The 16,255-nt window shown below is 48.3% G+C and overlaps 1 protein-coding gene across 1 annotated transcript; it reads right to left on the minus strand.

Moving 5' to 3' along the window:
* Window positions 1-494: 494 nt before the first annotated feature.
* Window positions 495-3,757, minus strand: ZCCHC12 (zinc finger CCHC-type containing 12). The gene is made up of 4 exons (XM_045790479.2): window positions 3,482-3,757; window positions 3,109-3,160; window positions 2,782-2,915; window positions 495-2,357 (listed from the first exon to the last, which is right to left on the minus strand). The coding sequence occupies exon 4, from the start codon at window positions 2,244-2,246 to the stop codon at window positions 1,032-1,034; it is 1,215 nt and encodes a 404-aa protein (XP_045646435.2). The 5' UTR covers window positions 2,247-2,357; window positions 2,782-2,915; window positions 3,109-3,160; window positions 3,482-3,757; the 3' UTR covers window positions 495-1,031.
* Window positions 3,758-16,255: the final 12,498 nt, after the last annotated feature.

Below are 16,255 nucleotides of genomic sequence, written 5' to 3' on the forward strand. Positions count from 1 at the left end.
GAGGCCCTGGCGCCATCAGGAGGGCTCCCAGGAGGAGCTGCTCTCTCCTTTCCTTCACTGGGGAGTGAGGAGAGGGTGGTGTCAGGCCACAGGAGAGATTCCGTTGTGACCGGGATGTCCACAAGCAGCAGCAAGAGCAGGAGCTGTGTCCCTGGAATCCCCCATTTGGGGGTTATTACCTCAGCACCAGACTCCTCCCCCATCGGACTCCTTCGGATACGGTAGAGAAGAAAACGTTGGGGCGGTCAACAAGCGCGCGCCCTCATCTGGCTGTATGACCGACGGGTCAGGCCAGTGGTGGGAAGGGGCTCTGTCCATCTACCTTTGGGGACTATTTCAGCCCATTTCTTCTTCCCTTTACCACATCTGCAAATTGAGGTTGATAAGAACCCCACCTCGGGGTACAACCCCGCCCCTTTATAGCTTTTTACTCTATTTCCCTTGTTCCTTTTTCCTTTACCTTTTCCGAAAATAATAACACAGAGACATTAAAATAGATGCTGATATATATTTATTGACATAGAAAGAAGCCCACGACATATATTGTTCGGTGGGAAAATACAGACTATAGAACAGCACTTGTACTGAGCACTTTTATCTATACATGTATCTATCTGGGTACGTAGGTATAGGGAAATATCTAGAAGGACATTCATCAAAGGGTCCACAGTGGTTAGATCAGGGTGGAGAGTTTGGGGTAACTGGTACTTCACTTTTTTGTACTTCTCTTTATTGTTTGGAGGTTTAAGGATGAATTATGCCACTTTCACAAAGAGAATAAAGCCATCAAGGAAATGGGCACACAAAGAATACAGAGCCTTAGGCAGCAGAGAGGGGAGTGGGGAAGCAAGGGCAGAGGTTGGGCTGTCTCCCTCCACTGAGCTGGTATCCAAGACCCTTTCTACTCTGCTCCGCTGGGAAAAGAAAGCTGCTTTGTGGATTCATGCAATTAGAAGCGCCCCTCCCCAGTCGTCCCATTGCTGGACTCTGAGTGTGGGTTAGGGTTCACTTAGGGCTGGGGGGCTACCACCTCACTGTAGCTCAGAAGGGTCATTTTGTTCTCCAGGGGCCTCTCTCTGCCCCTCCTCCTCCGTATGGGTCAGCTCCTGCAGGGTGATGATCAGATTCTCAAACACCTGGGCCCTGTTGCTGTCATTGTCACAGGTTTCCTTTGAGTGGCCCTCCTCGCCGCAATATGAACAGCGGATTGCGTGTTTTCGCTTCCTGGTTCTACGCAGATTCCCAGAACCACCATTCTTATACCCAGAACCCCCACTGGTGGAAGGAGACTGAGCCCGGGAACTGCTGGGAGAATCAATGACTAGCACTTGATCCTGAGGTCTGGCCCTGCGTCTGGGGAGAGGAGAAGCCGAGGACAGTGGAGGGTCCTGAGACTCCACCAGGATCACGTCCTCATCGGAGTCATCGAGGGCATCATCTATCTCTATCACGTTGCAGTCAGCACTGTCCACCACTACCGGAGGGGAGCCCTGAAATGCCACCGGGCTGGTGGCCCTCTCCACCATGGACTCAGATCTCTTGGGCCGTTTCTGCTTACTAAAAGTGTCATCCCAGTCCTCTTCCTCCCTTATCATCTTGATTAAGTCTAGGAAATTGGGGAGCCGCTCCTGCTCATTTGCATACATCCTAAGAAGGTGCTTGAGCCTAAAGCGCAGGTCCCCGTTCAGCTCGGCCCCTAAAAGGAGCTGGTGCAGGCGAGTCTGGTTGGCATCTTTCTGAGCTATGATCCCTGCCTGGATAGCGTTCTGGAGCTGCACTTCTAAACGGATCGCATAAAGGGAGGCTTTCTCCCCCTGTGCCTGCAGGGTGTTAAAAAATTTACCGTGAGTGGACACACTGCTTTCAGATTCTCCGAACACCAATTTCATGGCGCGCAAGAAATCTGCCACGCTTAGATTGGGGTTGGCGGCCTGGAGCAAAAGCAAGACCTCCCTGGCGGGGCCTCGCAGGGTTTTCAGCAAGCGCTTGAGCTTCTCCTCCTCAGACATATTCCAATCTGGCAGGGCCCCATCGACTTGGATCAGCCAGTTTTCAAAGGTGTCTTCCCCCTGGGCTGGCACCACCCTCCCCGAGAACACTTTCATGTTTCTCTCGGCCATGGTGGCCATTAAAGGACCGAGACTTCTGCCCAGGGACCTCAGCATAGAATGGGCCCAGGGCGGCAACGGTGCGTTCTGCCGCCGGCTATTACCCATGCGCGCAAGGATGCTAGCCATGCCTGACATCGAGGATCGAGGATCGGAGGATCCGAGTCTAACAGGATGCCCAGGCTTTGTGAAAAAGCCTAATCTGAAGGCGTGCTGCGGGACGCTGCCTTCCTCCCGTCTCAGTAGGGACTGTAAACAAGAAAGAGAAAACAAAAAACAAAAAACGGGGAGTAGTTAATAAGGGAACTGGCTGCAGTGGTATTCTCTCCCTTCCTGAATGTCCTGCAGTACATTTTATATCTGCCCACTGCCCTAAAAATATCTTCTAGGAGACTGGCAATTACAACCTTATGGAGCCAGCCGGTGTCTGCGTTGTTAGCAGGGTGCTTTTTACAGCCATATCCATCCCCTCCCGCCAGTCGTCCAGGAGGGAGGGCAACTGTTGCTTCTAAGTGTCATAGCGTATGGAAGCTGATAGTGGGCTCTCAAAATAGAGCACAGTGGTCACAGATTTGTAGGAATAAATAAGGTCTCATCAACCTCCTGGTCTCAGGTCCCAACCACACCCCCTTCTCAAAGTTCTCCCCTCCCCCGTTATTTCTCAGATTCTTACGGGAGCGCAAGAACAGGCGCGCGCGCCTTTATTTCACTTCCAGCCACTGCAACCGGTGGCCTCCGTGAGAAAGCTCGTCTCCGCCGATCTCTGTCCACCGGGGGTCGCCGATCCGGGACCTCGGGGTGTCCAGACTGCGCCGCCGCGGAGGGCAAGGCAGGGAAGGGAAGGGTCGGGAGCAGCCTCATCCCTCATCCCGCTCCCTCCCTCCCGCTCCACCCCCGCCCTCCGCCGCCGGCAGGCGGAAAATTCCTCTCCCACCTTCCGAGTACCAGCCAAAGCGACCCCCGCCCCAGGACATTTCCGCCCGGGCAATCTTCGGCCTACCAGCTCTGCAATCAGCCGCGCAGAATTCAAGTTCAGATTCGGCTCTGATGGCCTGCCACAGAGACAGGGAATGGGAGTTGGACACGCACACCCACATACTCCTCTCCAGAAGAGATGAGGAGATGCAAAGGGGGTTCGAGGCAGACAGCTTGCGTTCCTCCCCCCCACCCCGAAAACACCCCCCTCTCAATCCAGGCAAATCCTACCCAGTAGGCAGCATCCGGCGGTACCCCACCTCCTCCCTCAGCGCCGCGGGGCCAGGGGAGTGCTCCTAACCCTCGCAGTCCTCGATCCCCCAAGCGGGGAGCCGCCCAGGACTGGCGGGGCTTCCCCTCCTCTCTCCGCGCCGGGCGATCGCGCCCCCTTTCTTTACCTGTGCTCGGCTGCTGGGCAGCGGACGCGCGGGCCTTGGCAGCTGCGGATGCCGCCTTCCGGGGTCCGCGGCCCTACAGGGGCAAAGGGACGGGCACGGCCTCGGCCGCCCAGCGACCGCGAGCTGCCCGCGGAGCGGCTCCGCACCGCCTTCCAGCGAGCGGTAGCCGAGCCCAGACAGCGCGGTTCCCACGGCAGCCGCCGCGCCTTTTATCCTCTGCCCACTGAGACAAAAGAGCGTGACGAGAGGGCCGGCGCGGCCAATCAGCGGGGCGCGGGGGCGGGCTCCCGCGCGGGCTCCAGCCGGATGCAAACGCACGCCTGCGGAGGCGGCGGGGCGCGGGGCGCGGGGCGCGGGGCGCGCGGCGGGGGGCAGCAGCTCTGCCGGCGTCCAGGGCAGCTTCACTGCCTGGACTGGAAGAGTTCGCGGCTCTTCCCTTCTCGCTCTCGCCCCCGTGGCTCAACTCCGCGCCTCGGGGGCTCGGGTGCATTAAACCCAGAGTGGGATGGCGATCAAATCAACGATAAAAGTCGCTCACCTTTGTATGGGGGGGAAGGGAGCGAAGAGCACGAGCGCTTTCTCGGCGCAAACAGGCTCGCCCCACTCTTGCTGTGAAGGAGGTAGTAGTGTGTCCGCTGAACAGGGAAGGTGCTCAGGCATCCGGGCTCTTAACCGGTACTCACCGAAGTAGGGGTGCAAGGCTGGCTGCATGAGAATCATTTGGGGGCGCTTGTTAGAAATGCAGATTCCTGGGCCCCGTATCTGGGGGGAAGGCTCATTTACTAGGACTAGAACTGGGCGTGGTTTGGCGCTTCGTATTTTTAACCAGCTCGGGCGGTTCATTCGGAGAGGTGCGGGGAGGATGGTGAATAAGTAAATGGACCTGCCTCCAATGTATCAGTTCATAGCCTATCTGTGGGGAAATGCAGCTCCGGAGCAGACGCCCCTCCCCCAGGGGTCCATGGTCCGCCCGAAATTGTGTGCAAAGATTCTGGAGTCTGTAGGAAACAGTAATGGGCCCTCAAATGTACCAAGTCCTCATCCCTGGAACGTGTAAATGGTACCTTGTAAACTGAAAGAATCTTTGCCTTGGTGCTTAGATTAAGGATCTTGAGGTGGGGAGATTATCCTGGGGTATCTGGGCGGCCCCTAAATGCAGTCACCTGTGCTCGTGAGAGAGAAGAAGAGGGCGAGCTGACGCACAGCGCACACCGAAGAGGGGAAGGGGAGGTGTAGACACAGGCAGGGAGCGAGCGGTGTGGCCACAAGCCCAGGAATGCCGGGGACCATCGGGAACGGAGGGGGGGGGGCGAAGAACAGAGCGCAGCCCTGCCCACTCCTTGGATTCGCCCGGAGAAATTGGTGTTGAAGTTCCAGTGTCCAGAACGATGAGAGTATACATTTCTCATGTTTTAAGCCGCAAGATTTGTGGTGATCTGTGATGGCAGTCCTGGGAAACCAATACGGACTCTGTAGTTTTCTGAGTCCACAGCTTTGTAGAGTTTTAGAGGGGCCTGGGGTCCAGCAATGGTTAAAAACCACTCCCTTCCAATCTTTCCTCATTAATATCTTTCTCCCTCATCTTGTAGGACAGGAAGAAGTGTGAGGAATGACACACAACGCGACCAGACCCCCGAACCACAGCTCTCTGCAGGTGATATGGTTCTTCGGTCTCTCAACTCGAGGACGGGGTGCTGGGTCGCCCTTCTGTGAGCTCCTGGGTGGACCTCTCCTTTGTGGATGTGGCACCCCTGGCCTCAGAGAAGGAGCAACCGCACGAAGACAGCCTGCGGGGCTGTCCGGGGCCAGTGGTCGGAAGCCAGTGGCTCCACATACTAGCCTGCGGGGGCTGCCATCACGAAGTCTCACAGATCGGGTGGCGAAAACCAGACATGGGTGTCCTCGCAGTTCTGGAGGCTAGAGGTCCAGATCAAGGTGCCCGCGGGATTGGTTTCTCCTGAGGTCTCTCTCCTTGGCTTGCGGAAAGTTCTACTCTTGCTGCCTCCTCTCAGGGTCGATGCTCTCTGTGCCTGCTCTGCTGTTCAAATTCCCTCTTCTTTTTTTTTTTAAGATTTTATTTATTTATTTATTTATTTGAGAGAGGAAGAGTGAGTGAGAGGGAGAGAGAACCTCAAACAGACTCCGCACTGAGCACAGAGCCTGACACGGGGCTCGATCTCACAACCCTGAGATCACAACCGGAGCCGAAACCAGGAGTCGGACACTCAACTCACTGACCCACCAGGCGCCCCTCAAATTTCCTCTTCCTATAAGGACCCCAGTCATATTGGACAAGGGTCCCACTCTCACAGCTTCATTTTGACTTAATCACTTCTTTTCTGGGCCCATCTCCAAATACAGTTATAGTCTGAGGTACTGGAGGCTAGGGCCCCCACCCATGTACTTTGGAGGACACGATTCAGCCCATCACACATTATTTTCCCTTACTTTTGGTTCTGGGAAAGCGTGTCTCCTTTCCCTAAGGTACAGTGTGGCCAGGAGGTCCCTGTGGGACTTTGGGGGCTCAGGGTGGTGAGGGCCGGCACTGCCCAAGTGGACTGCCCAAGTTCAAGGTTGTTGCTGTTGCTTGTTCTTGACCAGTGATGCTTGGAAGTAAGTGAACAGCTGGATGCCCATCAGCTCTTGCCGGGTTCTTCTTCAGCCTGTCAGGATACCTCGCCTGCTCCTTCCTGCTTTCTTATTTCCAACCCTACTACTTAGAATCCCTTGGAGGATACAATCCACATTTGGAGGATACAATCCACATTGGGAGGCAAAGCCCCTTCCATCTCAGGACTGTGGCCTGTGTCTTGTGGATGGAGCAGCGCGGGGTGGGGGGTGGTAGAGGTAGGGGGAAGGCAGGCTGGTCACCCTGCAGTCAGCGATGATGCTGGCAGAAGCTTCTGGGTTAACTTCAGACCGCTCCTTTGGCTCCCCAGCACCATGACATCTGACCCTGGCCTCTAAGCAGATTCTTTTTCTGAATTTGAATGGTTTCGTCACCAAGTCAGGTGATCTGCAGCCGGACCTGGTGGCATCGAAGAAGACCAAGATGAGACCTCAGAGCTCTGGCAGAAATGTTGAAGGGAAATGGATGGTGTAGCAGGTGCCCGGGTTGGGTCATTAGAACAAAAAGAGGGTCTTTCCACGTGGCGCTGGAAGGAGCACTTGCTAAGCTGGCCCCAGTCGGCACCCCTTATCTCTGACTTCATGTTTTGGGGTGTCTGGGGACACTTCCAATCGCAACGCTTCAGGCTCTGGTGGCTCTAAGGAGGCCACATCTGATTTTCCAATTGCAAAACATAAACTTTAAACAAACTGACAGTCAGGAGCTAAAACTTTTCAATCAAAGCAGTAATAGCTACCTTTGCTTGCCTTGCTGCTCTTTATCAGGAAATTTCCATCCATTATGTCACTTAAGCATCTCCAGCAGTCCTGTGGAGATAATAGCTAAGGGCTTGCGGTCACTTCACACCAGAGCTCTGGCTCATCGGAAGTCAAAGCCAAACAGAGATGTTTCCAAAAGACCCTTTCTAGACGGAGCAGGGACCCCGAGGGTGGCATGTTTCATGAAAATATTCCACAAGACGGTGATAATAAGGTATTTTTAGACAAACAAAAACTAAGAGAGTTTGTCACCGTCAGACTGCACTAATGGACATTCTAAAGGATGTACTTCAGGGGGAAAATTATCTTAGAAGAACGAGATGCAGAGTGGAATGGAGAGCAAGGAAAGTAATGGTATGTGGGCAATTCAAGGGAACGTGGATGGAAGAAGGAATCATAAAAATGTCCGTTCTGTTTTCTCAAAAATAAACTTGAAGTACCTTATAATATGAAAAGACGTCAGGAGCAGCATAAATGGAGCTCAAGTTTTCTAAGAAGCTCGTTTCATATTGGAAGCGATTTAGGTACTTATTAAATCTAGGCTTTTATCAAAGGTAATTATGTATGTAGAAAGTAATAGGATGTAATTATTAAAATAATAGCAACATAATGTAAATCTTCAAACTAGGAGAGAGGGGGAAATAATTGAAAAATTTAAAAAATCTCAATTCTTTTTAAGTCAAGAAAGAAGAGGCAAAAGAAACACAGGCGGAACCAATGCAAGCGCAAAATAAAATGGTAGCTTGGAAAAAAGGGGTAGCTCGAAACCCCAATGTATCAATAATTTTATTAAATGTTTATGAGCTAAGTGCTCAAGTCTTATCAAATAGGAATATTAAATACATCCATATGCTGTTTGGGAGAAACAAATCCAGGGCGCCTGGGGGACTCAGTCGGTTAAGCCTCCAGCTCTTGGTTTCAGCTCAGGTCATGATCTCAGGGTGGTGAGGTTGAGCCTTGTGTCGGGCTCCGTGCTCCGTGGGGATTCTGCTTGAGAGTCACCTCTCCCTCTCCCTCTGCCTCCACCGCCCCCCCACTCACACATGCTCTCCTCTCTCTCCCTCTCTAAAATAAATAAGTCTTTTTAAAATAGAGAGAGGGGCACCAGAGTGGCCCTGTCGGTTAAGTGTCTGACTCCTGGTTTCGGCTCAGGTCGTGATCTCAGGGTCCTGAGATCAAGACTGCTTCCTGCTCCACGCTCTGTGCAGTCTGCTTCAGTTTCTCTCTCCCTCTCCCTCTGCCCCTCCCCTCCCCTGCACTCAAGGAGAGAAATCCAAAATATAAGGATACAGATAGGTTGACAATAAAAAGATGGAGAGAGATAAATCATACAAATACTTATGTAAGTGATAGAAAACGTGTGTAGTGATATTCATATCAGAAAAAAGCCACTTAAAAAGCAAGAAGCATTATTAGAGATATAGAAGGTCATTTATTTCATCATGATAAAAGACTCAATTCACCAGGAATGATTGGAATGATTGTGCTTTTATAACAAAACCTCAAACTATATAAAGGAAAAGTTAACTTCCTGGGAGAAATAGACAAATATACAATCAGAGTGCGAGGTCTTTCCCCACCTCTCTCAGTAGTTCATCAAAGAGACAAAAAACATGTCTCTAAGGATATAGAATTTTTGAACAACATATTTAGTCATTTGAGCTTATAGCCAATGTATAGAACACTGCACCCAACAACTACAGAAGACACATACAGGACGTTTATAAAATTTGACCATGTAGTAAGCCAGAAAGCAAGCCTCGACACATTTCAAAAAACTAGAATCTGATCATAATGCAAATAAGTTAGAAATCGATAACTATAAAAGATAGCTGGGAGATCTCTGCATGTTTGGAAATTAAGATACCCATTCGGAAATAACTGATGGGTCAAAGAAGAATGATAGTGGAGTTACAAAACATTTATAGTTGAACAATAATGAAAATACATCAAGGGGCGCCTGGGTGGCTCAGTCGTTAAGTGTCTGCCTTCGGCTCAGGGCGTGATCCCGGCGTTGTGGGATCGAGCCCCACATCAGGCTCCTCTGCTAGGAGCCTGCTTCTTCCTCTCCCACTCCCCCTGCTTGTGTTCCCTCTCTCACTGGCTGTCTCTGTCTGTCAAATAAATAAATAAAATCTTTAAAAAAAAGAAAATACATCAAAACTTGTGGGATGCATCTAAAGCAATGCTTAGAGAGAAGTATCTCTTAGCAACGACGAAAGGCCAAAAGCTGATGAGTTAAGTATCCATTTGCAAGGTTTAAAAAAAGCAAACAAGGTAATCCCAACAAAATTAAGAAAACAGGAAATTATAAAGAACAGAGATTAATGAAACAGCAAACAAAACAAAACAAAACAAAACAAAAAAACCACCTCACAATTCAATGTCCTCTCTTGACACTTCCATTCGACATTGTACTGGGGTACGATCTAATGATTTACAAGAAATATAGATTCCGTCATTCAGAGGACCAAAATACATTCCTCAGATATATTGAGTCTTCAACCTCAGTTCCTGTAAATGCTTCAGAGTCGGAAAGGTGAAGTGGGTGTCTTGTTATTAATGAAGGTGACTATTGGACCCCACACAAGGGTAGGGGCTGGTCGCCAGGAGGACCAACCAAGTGATTAAAGTGTTGGAACTTTCAGTTCCACCCTCTCTGGAGAAAGGGGAGGGGCTGCAGTTTGAATCAGACAATGGAGAAAGGCTTAGTCAATCGAGACAGTGTAATAAAACCTCCGTAAACCCCCAAAAGGACAGCCTTTTGGAAGCTTCCATGCTTGGGAGACCAGAATGCTTCCACATGCCACGGAGCCAGGCTCCAAGCTCCACGAGGACAGAAGTTCCTTTGTTCAGGGCCTCACCTTATGGATCTCTTCATCTGCCTGTTGATTCGTATCCTTTATCATATCCTTTCATAAACTGGTAAACGTAAGTGTTTCCCTGAGTTATACGAGCTGTTCTAGCAAGTTCATCAAACCATTGGAACCTGGAATCCATAGCCAAACAGTCAGAAGCACAGGGAACAGCCTGGGCTTGAGACTGGTGTGTCTGAGGTGGGGGCGGGGGACCCTCTTGTAGGACTGAGCCCTTAACCTGTGGAATCTGATGCCATCTCTGGGTAGACGGAGTCAGAATTAAGCTGAATATTCGGACACCCTGGTGGTGTTTGAGAATTGCTTGGTGTTCACCGGGGGACCACTGCCCCATGTTGGAATTGGGTCTAGGAACCCTAAAAGCTGGGGGTTCTAGCCAGGGAGATTAGGCCAGAAAAAGAAATACATAACATCCCGATTAGAAAGAAGTAAAATGATCTCTATTTGTAGATGATATGATTTTGTACATAGAAAAGCCTAAGGAAACCACTGAAAAACTACTAGAACAAATCGATTAGTTCTGCATGATTGTAAGATACAAGATTAATATACAAAACTCAATTGTATTTCTATACACTAGCAACGAACAACCCAAAAATGAAATTAAGAAAACAATTCAATTTACAGTTACATCAAAAAATAAAATATTTATGAATAAATTTAACAAGTGTGAGACTCCTACCATAAGAAACACAAATCGTTGCTGAAAATAACTAAAGATCTAGGGGTGCCTCGCTGGCTCAAGTAAGTACAGCACGTGACCCTTGATCTCAGGGTTGCAAGCTTGAGCCCCCCATTGGGCATGGAGCCTACTTAAAATTAAAAAAAAAAAGAAATTAAAGATCTGAATAAATGGAAAGATATTTCATCTTCATGAATTGGAAGACTTAATATTACTAAGATGGTGACCTACAAATTCAATCTGATCCCCGTCATAATTCCAGTTGGCTTCTTGGTAGAAATTGACAAGCTGATGGTAAAATTGATGTGGAAATGCAGGGGACCCAGAGTAGCCAAAACAATCTTGAAAAAGAAGAGCAAAGCTTGAAGATTCACACTTCACAATTTCAAAACTTATAAAAAGCTACAGACTCAAGACTGTGTGGTACTTGCATGAGAATAGATATACAGATCAGAATAGAATAGAATTCAGTGTCCAAAAATAGATCCATACATTTATGGTCAATTGATTTTTGACAAGGGTGCCAGACCATTCATTGGGGAAAAATAGTCTGTGCAAGAAATGACACAGGGACACTTACATATCCACAAAGTAATGATGTTGGACCCCCACCTCACACCATGTACACAAATCAATACAAAATAGATCATAGGTTTAAATATAAGAGCTAAAATTATAAGACTCTTAGAAGAAATCATAGTAGAAGTATATATTTGTGACCTTGAGTTAGGCAGAATCTTCTATGACACCAAAGCACAGGCAACAAAAGAAAACACAGATGAACAGACTTCATCAAAGTGTAAAAATTTGTGCATCAAAGGACACTATCAGGAAAGGGAAAAGAAAATCCACAGAATGAGAGAAAATATGTGCAAATCGCATATCTGATAAGGGACTTGTGTCTAGACTATATAAAGTACTTTTATAACTCAATAATAAAAAGACAAATAATCTGGGTGCTTGGGTGGCTCGGTCTGTTAAACATCTGCCTTCAGCTCAGGTCATGATCTCAGGGTGCCAGGATCGAGCCCTGCATCGGGCTCCCTGCTCAGTGGGAAGTCTGCTTCTCCCTGTCACACTCCCTTTGCTTGTGTTCCCTCTCTCGCTGTCTCTCTCTGTCAAATAAATAAATAAAATCTTAAATAAAAAAATAAAGAAGACGGACAGCAACAAGTATCGGCAAGGCAATGGACAAACTGGAATCCTCAAATATTGCTGGTGGGAACGTAAAATGATACAGCCACTTTGGCAATTTTTGGAATTTCCTCCAAAGGTTAAATACAGAATTACCATACCATGCAACAATTCCACACCTGGGTGAATTCCCAAGGGAAATGAAAATATATATATCCCTATCAAAACTTGTACACGAATGTTCATAGCAGCATTACACGTAATAGTCAAAAGGTGGAAACAACCCGAATGTCCATCAACTGGTGGACGGATAGAAGGAATGAAGTACTGATCCACGCTACCACACCCATGAACCTTGGAGACGCGGTGCTAAGTGAAAGGAGCCAGTCGCCAAAGGCCACAGATTGTATGGTTCCATTTGTATGGAATGTCCAGAAGAGCCAAATCCAAAGAGACAGAAAGTAGGCTAATGGTTGCCCGGGGCTGGGGGGAGGAGAGAAAAGGGGGCGACTGCTAATGGGTACAGGGTTTCATTTTGAGGTGACGGAAAAGTTGTAAAAATCAATTGTGATAATGATTGTACAGCTCTGAATATATTTTTAAAACCACTGAGTTGTATACTTTAAAAGGATGAATTGTACGAGTGTGCACTGTATCACAATAAGGCTGGGTTTTTTTTTAAATCATTTTTTCATTTTTATGTATTTATTTTTTTAACTAGGCTCTACACCCAACGTGGGGCTCGAACTCACGACCTGGAGATCAAGAGTCTCATGTTCTACCGACTGAGCCAGCCAGGCGCCCCTACATTTTTATTTAATTTTTCAGATCACTTTAACAGCTGCGTTTTTTAAGAATTTTAAGTGGCTTAGATTTTCTTTTATTCTCGAAGTATAGTTGACATGCAGTGACATGCAGTGTTGTGTTAGTTTCAGGTGTACAATGTAGCGCGTTGGCAATTCCACACATGACTCACCACAAGAGTGGTCTCCATCTGTCACCATACAGATGTTATTACAATATTGTCGACCAAATTCCCTGAGCTGTACCTCTCATCTCTGTGACTTATTTATTTTATAACTGGACGTTTGTATGACTTAATTCCCTTCATCAATTTCCCTCCCCTTACCTCCCGTCCGGTAGCCACCAGTTTGTTCTCTGTGTTTCAGGGTCTCTTTGGTTTTTTTGTTGGTTGGTTTTGTGTTTTCGATCCCGTGCAGGAGGGAAATCGTATGCTATGTGTCTTTCTCACGGATCAGATCTAGAGCGAGAGAGGGAGGAGGGTGGTGTGCAGAGGTGAAGGCAGGTGGGAAAGCGCTGGGTGCCCCCTTGTCACGGGAGGCTGGCGGGGTGAGCGGCGGATCAGGCTGCTGGCCATTCCGGTGTGTGCAATGAAGGGCACACTGAATTACGGCCTGGAGGCTTGGGTTCAAATGGCAGCTCTGCCACTCTTGGAACAATTCATCAATCTCTGGGCATGTCAGTTTCCTCGTCTAAAGGGCGGACGTCCTAACAAGGGTAGCTTTTTCATCAGACTGTCGCAAGGATCAAATAAAATCATCCTGTAAGAGCACTGTAAAGGGTGCCTGGGTGGCTCAGTCAGTGAAGCATCTGCCTTCGGCTCAGGTCATGATCCCAGGGTCGTGGGATCAAGCCCTGCATCGGGGGTCCCTGCTCAGCGGGGAGTCTGCTTCTCCCTCTCCCTCCACCCTTCTCCATGCTCGTGCTCTCTCTCTCTCTCAAATAAAAAAAAAAGCACTGTGAAAACTGACGGTATACAGAAAGATGGGGTTATGTGTTTGCTTGCATTCTTTACTTGTGTAATGCGGGCCCCTGGGACGGTGTCTGGCTCACAGCAAGTTCTCAATAAACGCTTGTTGAATGAATGAAGAATATATGTACTAGACTAGGAGTACTGACTATTTTGAAGACTGGGTGCTCGCGATAAGCAAAGGTAGCAGACAGGCAGAAGTAAGTTTCTGCACCCTTCTCCTTGGAGTGCCGTCGCCGTCCCTTGACAGGGAGGTGCCCTGGAGGTATGAATATCCAGTGTGCTCATGCTACCATGTTTTCCCGAGCCCCGCCCACTCAGTCCCGCCATGAAAAGAGCAACGGCGGCCATTCATCAAGAGCTCATGATGTTCTCGGCACTAGGCTTTGCGTGCACATCCTCAGCTTCATCTTCCAATCTCACCCCCACGTGTAATGACTATTTTTCTTGGGGGAAAAAAATACATGTTAATGGCTCTAAAGCTTGAGTTTTCTCACCGAAGCTGTAAGGCAAATCTTACTACAGACGTTGGCTTGGTTCCTGTGGGAGTTTCTTTTCTCAGGGCTCTTGTAGGCACAACACAACCCCAAGCTCGATTGTGCGTGGCAAGGGGCCCAGCTACCATAGCTGTGCCATCGGGCCTGGCTGTGACTGACGCGGGGCAAAAGCAGGGGCAGGGGGCGAGCCATTGGGGCTCTTCTTCCTGAGGTGGTCCCCAGTGTTGTGACGGGCCAGCTAAAGACCCCGACTGTTGATGGGTTCCAACGTGCACCAGGGCACCGAGACTCATCTCTTTCTTTCACGGCTACATCGCTGGGACACAGCAGCTGTCATTCAAATCCAGGTAATCTCTTTTCAATGCTCTGTGACATTTAAGGGAGCAGATGGAACAACTTGTCAAATGCTTGGCCGAAGCTGCTCACCTGGGCCCACAAATCCTTCCCCTCAGCCAACAGATTTTTCATAAAGGAGCGCTAATCTCTCTGGCTTACTGCCCTTTGCAACCCTACAACCTTAGATGCCAGGGCCATTGGCTAGGTTCAGAACCCTCTGGTAGGCTCTCCCATACTGCCACCTCCATTCTTCCTTTGTAATTCTATCACAGGTAGAAGAATAGAACTACTTGTTGATCGCCTTGGGTCTCCCTAAGTGCCCCCAAGTTCCATGACAGTAGATGGAATTGACTACCTTCCCCGCTGGACCCACAGTGTTCAGCGCCGGGCCTGGCCCAAAGCACGTGCTTAATCAATATTTGTCGAAGAATGAAGGGATGAATGAACGAACAAGCGAGAGAAAAGTAGAATCAGATTAATGTGGTAATTGTTCTCAAACTTTGAAGAGCTGTCATATGGAAGAGGGAGGATTTTTTTTCATTATCTTTTTCTTTTGAAATAATTTCAAAGTTAAAGAGTGGGTGCAAGAACACTAGAAAGAGGGGCACCTGGGGGGCTCAGTCGGGTAAGCCTCCGACTCTTGATTTCGGCTCAGGTCATGATGTCAGGGTTGCGGAATCAAGCCCCGCATGGGGCTCTGTGCTAGGAACGGGGTCTGCTGGAGAGTCTCTCTCTCTCCCTCTGCCCCTCCCCCTGCTCGCACTCTAAATAAATAAATAAATAAAACCTTAGAAAAAAAAGAATACTAGAAAGAATCCTCCTAGGCTATCTATCCAGACCTCACCAATTGCAAATATTTTGGGACTCTCTCACTACTTATATATTAATGTTCTTTTTTCTGAACCATTTGCAGAACTATCGTGTATGTCATTCCACTTTTCTTCATGTTTCAGTGGGTAGTTTCCAGGGACAAGGACATTCTCAGAGATAACCACAGCACGGTTATCAAATTCAAGATCTACAGTCTACAGTCCTTGTTCCAAGTATTGTGTGGAAAACTTTTTCTGTTCGCTTTGGTTCCCCAGGGTAGAAGTTTTCACAGGTAGATAGATACACGAGGAAGCTGATTTTTGACCATAGAATGTAAAGAGTGATCTAAAAAAATTAGAACGGACCATCAGAGAATGAAACGGCCTCTCTCCAACAACAGAGAACTCCCTGTCGCTGGAGGTGTTTAGAGGGAGACAGATTACCTGTCAGGAACGAGGGAAGAGGAGCTACGGAATAAGTGTCTTTCTGGATACGCCTCTGCAAACGAGCGGACTTATGTGCAACATTCTCGGCTTCTTTTTTTTCCGCTTAGCATTTCTAGTGTCAGGGTTGGCCCTTTGTGGGTGGCCGGAGTAGCCAGTCTTTTCCATGGCATGGTGTCGAAGCAACCTCGTTCCATCAGCCCGATAGTCTTTCCCCTGACATGTTCTATGAACAGGTCAGCCCTGAAATAATACTAATGTGTATTATGTGCTTACGAGGGGCCAGCCACTGGTTTAAAGTGCTTCGCAGGTGTTAACTCATTACGTCTCCAAAAAACCCCCAGGATGTAGCTACTGTTATCATCCCTATGTTACTGATGAGGAATCTGAAGTTCAAGTAGGTGTTTGGTATCTTGTGTTGGTTCAGATCCAATGTGTTAGAATATTTAAGACATTATGTTCCAGTTCAAATGAGTGTATGTGGAGATTTTAAAAATTGGCTCAATTCCTAGAAAGGGAAAAAAAGTGAAAGAAACTGAAACATGGTACTTCAAGACCTCAATATTAGTATTTCTTTATCTTCTTATATGTATTCTTTTCCCAAAAGTTCAGGCTAATTCAGAGTTTGGGGGGTTATTTTTGTTGTCGTTGTTGTTGTTCCATATATTTTTGAAAGATTTTATTTATTTGAGAGAGTGAGTGCACACAGGGGGAAGGGGCAGACGGCGAGGGAGAAAGAGTCTTAAGCAGACTCTGCACTGAGCGCGAAGCCCGATGCGGGGCTTGATCTCATGACCCTGAGATCACAACATGAGATGAAATCAAGAGTCGGACACTT

Source organism: Ursus americanus, chromosome X (genome assembly GCF_024610735.1).
Source record: "Ursus americanus isolate L20-20 chromosome X, mUrsAme1.1.p, whole genome shotgun sequence".
Classification (NCBI taxonomy): domain Eukaryota; kingdom Metazoa; phylum Chordata; class Mammalia; order Carnivora; family Ursidae; genus Ursus; species Ursus americanus.